General features: G+C 56.0%; 1 protein-coding gene across 1 annotated transcript; it reads left to right on the forward strand.

Moving 5' to 3' along the window:
- The first annotated feature begins 628 nt into the window (after window positions 1-628).
- Window positions 629-5321, forward strand: LOC122151562 (beta-lactoglobulin-1A/1C). The gene is made up of 6 exons (XM_042782991.1): window positions 629-733; window positions 1554-1690; window positions 2667-2740; window positions 2877-2990; window positions 3971-4066; window positions 5272-5321. Exons 1-6 carry the CDS (start codon window positions 629-631, stop codon window positions 5319-5321), a joined length of 576 nt encoding a protein of 191 aa, XP_042638925.1.
- Window positions 5322-5820: the final 499 nt, after the last annotated feature.

The raw sequence follows: 5820 nt of genomic DNA on the forward strand, positions 1-5820 counted from the left end.
GGCATCCACTCCTCTCTACCTGGGATGACAGGTGAGGCCTCACCTTCCCACATGGAGAACTGCCTACCAGACCAGTCTGACTTCATGCCTGGCCTGGCGTGTGAGTGGGCAGTGTAGTCAGACCCCACTAATGGCAAGAGGACAGGGAGGTGAGATGCTGTGAGCCTGGTGCAGGATGGGGCTGGAGAAGGCATGGGCTACAAGCTGTCCACCATAAATAAAGAGTAAGAAATCACACAACTAGTTCATTCATTCTGTGTCCAGCACCATCCTAAGATTGTGTATCATCCCCTCATTCCCCACCTCCTCCCCAAGGCCAAGCTATGGCTGAAAGGAAATGGGGGGGGGGGCAGGGATGAGCCTGCTGCCTTGGCTCCTCCCCTCCACTCCCACTGGCTCCAGGACAGATCACAATGTGATTAAACTGACCTGACCGCCTACTCCCACTCCCTGCCCCAGAATGACTGGCATTCCTAGCACCTTGTAGACACAGGTTAGGGCCCAAAGGGGTTGTATCACTCCCATGGGGATACTTTCAGAAGGTCTGGGGAATCTGTGTGGGACAGTGCTCAGGGTGAGTACGTGGGGAACAGGGACCTTGAGTGTGCTCCCTCTCAGCAGTGGGGACATGGCACTGGAGAGACAACTGCTGGTAACCCTCGGCCTGGGCCTGTCCAGCTCCCAGAAGACTCTAGAAGAAGTGCCCATGCAGCAAGACTTTGATGCCCAGAGGGTAACTGTTGTGGGCCAGGCTCCAGGCACAACTCTGGCACTAGGACATATGGTAGATAGAAGCAGTGTCCCAGATGGGTAGCAGGGAGGAGCAAAACATGAGGGGGTGGTCCCAGGAAGACAGCTCCAGGCCCCATCACAGCCTCAGCCTTACTGGAGGCAAGGCCTGGAGCCTGAGCTGCCTCTCCGTCCCACTCCCTCCAAACAGAGGGCATCTCACCTCAGTCTAGTCTTCACGGGCCTGGAGGGTGGCTTGAAGACTCCCAGGTACTTCCTGCTCTCAGCAACTCTGAGGAAGCTGGCTGCCCAAGGGCAGTCCCAAAAGGAACCAAGGGACCTGGCCAGAAAGGAGGAATGGTATAAGGTTTGGGTTCAGAGGCAGGGAGGGGTCCAGAGTCCAAAGAGGATTATCAGGCTCCAGGGAGGAGCGTGGACGACACCAGACAAGACAGCTGCTCCAGGACACATGGGCTCTTCCTGCTGTGGTTCCTGAACCCAGGGCCTTTGGTGTCCTCTGAAGAGGGACCAGGTGTGGATCCAACACAACAGGAACTGAGAGAAGATGGGGGAGCGGAGAGGGTAAGAGGGCATCATGGAAGAGAAGATAGGTATAGATGACAGACCTCCAACCAGGCTCATGGGCCAGTGCCTCTGGTGGCCTATAACCCTGGAGCTCCAAATCCATCTTTGAAGGAACCCAGCAGTGATGTCTGAGACCCAACAGTGCAGGGTACCAACACTGGACTTAGGGCTGAGCCCAGAGCTGGGGGCCAGCTTCCATGAGGACCCTCATTCAAGCCCTGCACCCTGCACCACTGTAGGTGGAGGGACGCTGGCTGACTCTCCAGCTTGCTTCCACCGACCCTGACCTGGTATCCCCAGACGACCCCCTGAGGGTCTCCCTCCACTCCATTTGGACCTCGGCTGACGGAGACCTGGGTTTCCTGCTCTTCTGGAGGTAGGTGTAGCCCTGCGGTTCCTCTGAGGTCCCATCTCCAGACCTGGGCTCCCTCCCCAAGACCCTGCTACTGCCCCCAGAACCAGGGTCCTACCCCCAGTACTAGGGTCCCCAGGTGACCATGATAAGGGGACTGCATCAGAGGCAGGCGGCTTGAGGTGCTGCCCTGAGGGGATTGAGGTATCTGTCACATGGGAGTCCCAGAACCTAATAGAAGGGGGTACAGATGGGGAGGGGCACACCTGTCTGTAGGGACAGCCCAGATCAGGAACCCGGCCTGTGTTGTCATACCTCGCAACTGTTGAGGTATCAGAACACCTGGGCTTTTCTATAGGACTTCCCAGTGTAGATGCTGCCTGCTGCCCAGAGTTCTATGCCCACTACCAGCTAGATGAACCTGGCAGGGCCCCTGCCTACCGGCCAACCCATCCACCCCAGACACTCCATTGCTACCCTGACATCCACTAGAGCCCCTACATGAAGCCCACTTCAGGAGCCTCAGTGGTGCCTCGAATAGGGGACAGGCGTCTGAAATAGCAAGCGTGCCATATACTCAGTCTTTACAGGCATTTGCCAGTGTCCTCCACATGACCTGTGGATGTTCACTGCCTGCCTGCAGGCCAGGTGGGTGGACAAGGCCCTCACTCCACCCACCCCCGCTAGGAGTGTAAAAGGCCTCATCTGTAGACAGAGCCTGGGCCATCGGGCAGACTAGACCAGGTCCCCACCATGGCACTGAAAGAGACCTGGCTCCTCAGCGTGCATAGGGCCCCCAAACCCTTTCCAGCACCCATTGGCTCCACCCTTCCTCCAACATTCATGGGCAGGTTCAGGTCACTACACAGGGCCTCAGAGGAATAAATGAGCTCTCAGCCAGGTCCTCTCCTTCCTTGAACTGGCCACACACACCAAGGGTGGGCAGGGCAGTAGGGAGAGGCCCTAAGGTGGCTAGCCTAATTTCCTATCTCTTTCCCAGGGGAGAAGGAGTGTGTCATGGTCTGAATGTCACGGTCCACCCAACTGAGCTTCAGGGCCAGTACCAAGGCACCTGTGAGTACTTGTTCCCTGCTGGGGTGGGATGCCCACTTGGACCGTGTACCCAGGATGAAGTATGGCAGCTGGGGGAGCACAGTCCATTCCTGAGGGGGCAGCTAGGCAGGAAGGCCTCACACACAGTCTCCCCCAGTTGAGGCCGGTGACAGTGTGCTGGTCCGTGTCGTCGGTACCGACTACCAAAGCCTGATTCTCTACGTTCAAGTCAAGCAGGACACCAAGACCACCAGACTGTGGGCACTGCTTGGTAGGTACCCATTCATCTTCAGCTTGGCCTGGAGGGAGGGAAGCTGCTGGGCACCCTGAGTCACCCCCGAGTCCCTGTCTGGCTTGGCCTGCTTGAAGGTGTCCCAAGTAGAGGAGGAGAGGAGAGGAGGAAGAGGGCAGGAAAGGCAGGAGGGGAGGCGGGGTGTGCCTTCATTCATTCATAGCGCATTCATCTATTCATCAAATATGCACCTAATGCCAGACAAGTTCTAGAAGCTTGAAACTGTCATCTGTAAAACTCAGAGACCCTCTTATCTCTACTGGGAGAGACAGCAAATGGAACAATGAACATGAGAAAATAAGTAGTACTAGGCTTCAGAAAGTGGGAATGCATGTGTGGTGACAAGATCCCTAGCAGAGTGTCAGGGAGGGCAGAGAGGACAAGGGAGACAGTGGGGCTGGGGGAGGACAGCAGAGCCAGGGGAGGGCAGTGGGGGTAGTGCATCAAAGCTGGCACTGGTGTAAAGACTTGGGGAGGGGTGGGGGGTGACAAAGAGGTGGAGTGGGAAGGAGGAGTGAGAGGTTCAGAGGCAAAAGGGAAGGAGGGGAGGAGGGGGAGCAGGGAGAGAAGGGACTGGAGAGATGAGGGGGAGGGAGGAAAAGGGGAAGAGGGAAGGAGGAGACTGGGGAAGAGGGGAAGGGGAGCAGAGGGAGAAGGGAAGGAGAAGAGGAAGAGAGGAGGGGAGGAAGAGAGAGGCAGGAGAGAGGAAAGAGGAGGAGAGGGGAGGGGAGGGGGGGCAGATGGCAGTTGGAACCATCCCTGCAGGAGAGTGGGAAGTAGCATGGGACGTGATGGGAGGTGGGACCCCTGGTGGCGCAGGAAGCAGGGGGAAAGGCAGTGTTGTGCTACTGGTGCCAGGGCCTCTGGCAGCCTCACCCTGTATCAGCCACCAAGGAGGCCATACCTGAGAAGAAAGTCTCCAGGCTCTCAGCCCCTCACCAGCAGCCCTCTGGTTTCAGCAAGAACAATGTCTGAAGACCACAAGTGGCTGGGACAGTACCTTGAGTATGTTAAGCAATTCCACCTGGAGGGAGCCCCAGTCTTCAATGTGGATGGTAAGCCTGCCTCTGGCACCTTTCCCGAGCTCCAGATGAGCTGGGCTAGGGGTGATCTGTAGCTTCATCAACCACAAGTCCAGCACAACTAGAATGGGGCCACCTGCTCATTGCTTGTGTGGGCAGGCCCCTGTGAGCCTACCTGATGTGGAGACATGGGCGGGTCTCAGTTCCTTTCTGTGGGTGTAGATGAAGCCCAGAGAGCTTCCAACCAAGACCCAGGCCCTGGAGTCAGGCAGAGGAGGCTCTGGAGAGTAACCCCTGACTCCTGAACCCAGTGCCCCTCGTTCCTAGTGCCCCTCACCTGTTTGTTGCTCAGTCAATCAACAAACTTGTGGGCCAGCCAGTCAGGGAGGTAAGACCCATCTAGAGCAAGACAGAAATGCTCCCCAGCAGATTACTCTACAGCAGCAAGAGAGCATGAAAAACAAACATCATAACTAAGTGAAATAGTTAATCTACTAGAGGTAAGTGCCATGGGTAAAAGAGAAACCTAAAGGAGGTGGCAAGGATGGAGGAGTGACCTACTGTGTGGGGTAGGGACATAGCCATGCTGTCGTGGGATGAGGGGTGGGGCCACGCTGTGGGAGGGTGGAGGTAGACACTCTGTGATGGTAGGGTGGGGACATGGTAGTGCGGTGGAGCGGGGTAAGCGCATGGCCATGCTGTTGGGGGGTGCCAGGGTGGCCTCACTGGACAGGCATGCTTTGTGCAGTGCATCAGGGAGACAAGGGAAGAAAGCATGACAGTATCTGGAAACAGGAAGGACAGGGCAGGCCCACGGTGAGGAGCACTGATATGCAGGATCAGCATGGAGGTCTGTGTGTTTGAAGTTAAGTAAGATTGGATGGGTTGGAAGAGGTCATATTACCTGTATGGGGTCTTGTGGGCCACTGTGAGGACAGGGCTGTGGGATGCTGACAAAGCAGAGACAGGGCAGAGGGGTATGGCATAAGGAAAGGTGGTTTGCTTGGCTGACAGATGACTTGTTTTGAGAACAAATGGACAAAGATCTTGGAATCACCACCTACTTTTCCTCCCATCCACAGACCAGTGTCCCCCACCTGAAGCCCAGCTCATACCCTGAGTCTCAGGCTTGGACCTCCCTTTCTTCTGAGCTGCCCTTGGCCTCATTTCCTTCTCCCCCCACCCCACCTGTGCCTGCTGTGGAGTCAGTCCAGGGGCCTTCACACCTCTGCCCCCAGGACCCAGAGGAAACCCCTGCAGCTTGGACCTCAATTCCCAGCTCTTATAGCCCTCACTAGGAAGACCTCTTCCTCCATGTGGATTTTGCCAACTAATAACAAAGAGACCCCAGCTATTCCTAGTGCAGGGGTCTGTGAGGAGGGGCCATGTTGGCCCACCCACACCCCAGATGCATGTCCCATTCTCCTCCAAACACCCTGCAGTGAGCGGCATTAGAATTCCACTGAATGTCACTGTCATGGAGACTGAAGAATCATACCACAGGATAACTCAGTGCAGTGTAGTAAATTACTTAGTGTGGCTTTTCTACCCATAAGTCTTTGTAAACTCCAAGGTGGGATTTTCTATGAGCAACTGAGGAGCTCCTGATTGCTGAAGTGGTCCACCTGGAGTATTTCTGTTGGGTGTGGCACAAAACAATGTTCTGGGAGGTGCCCACTCTCTCTCAAGTGCTTAGAGTTCTGATGCTATGATTGGCTAGTTTGGCCACTCTGCCAGGCTCAAAAGGAGGCCTCCTAGAGGCAGAACTCTCTCTGACTGCTGGTTGA

This window comes from Orycteropus afer, unplaced genomic scaffold (genome assembly GCF_000298275.1).
Source record: "Orycteropus afer afer isolate SDZICR_OR568_19922 unplaced genomic scaffold, OryAfe1.0 scaffold00569, whole genome shotgun sequence".
Lineage (NCBI taxonomy): Eukaryota > Metazoa > Chordata > Mammalia > Tubulidentata > Orycteropodidae > Orycteropus > Orycteropus afer.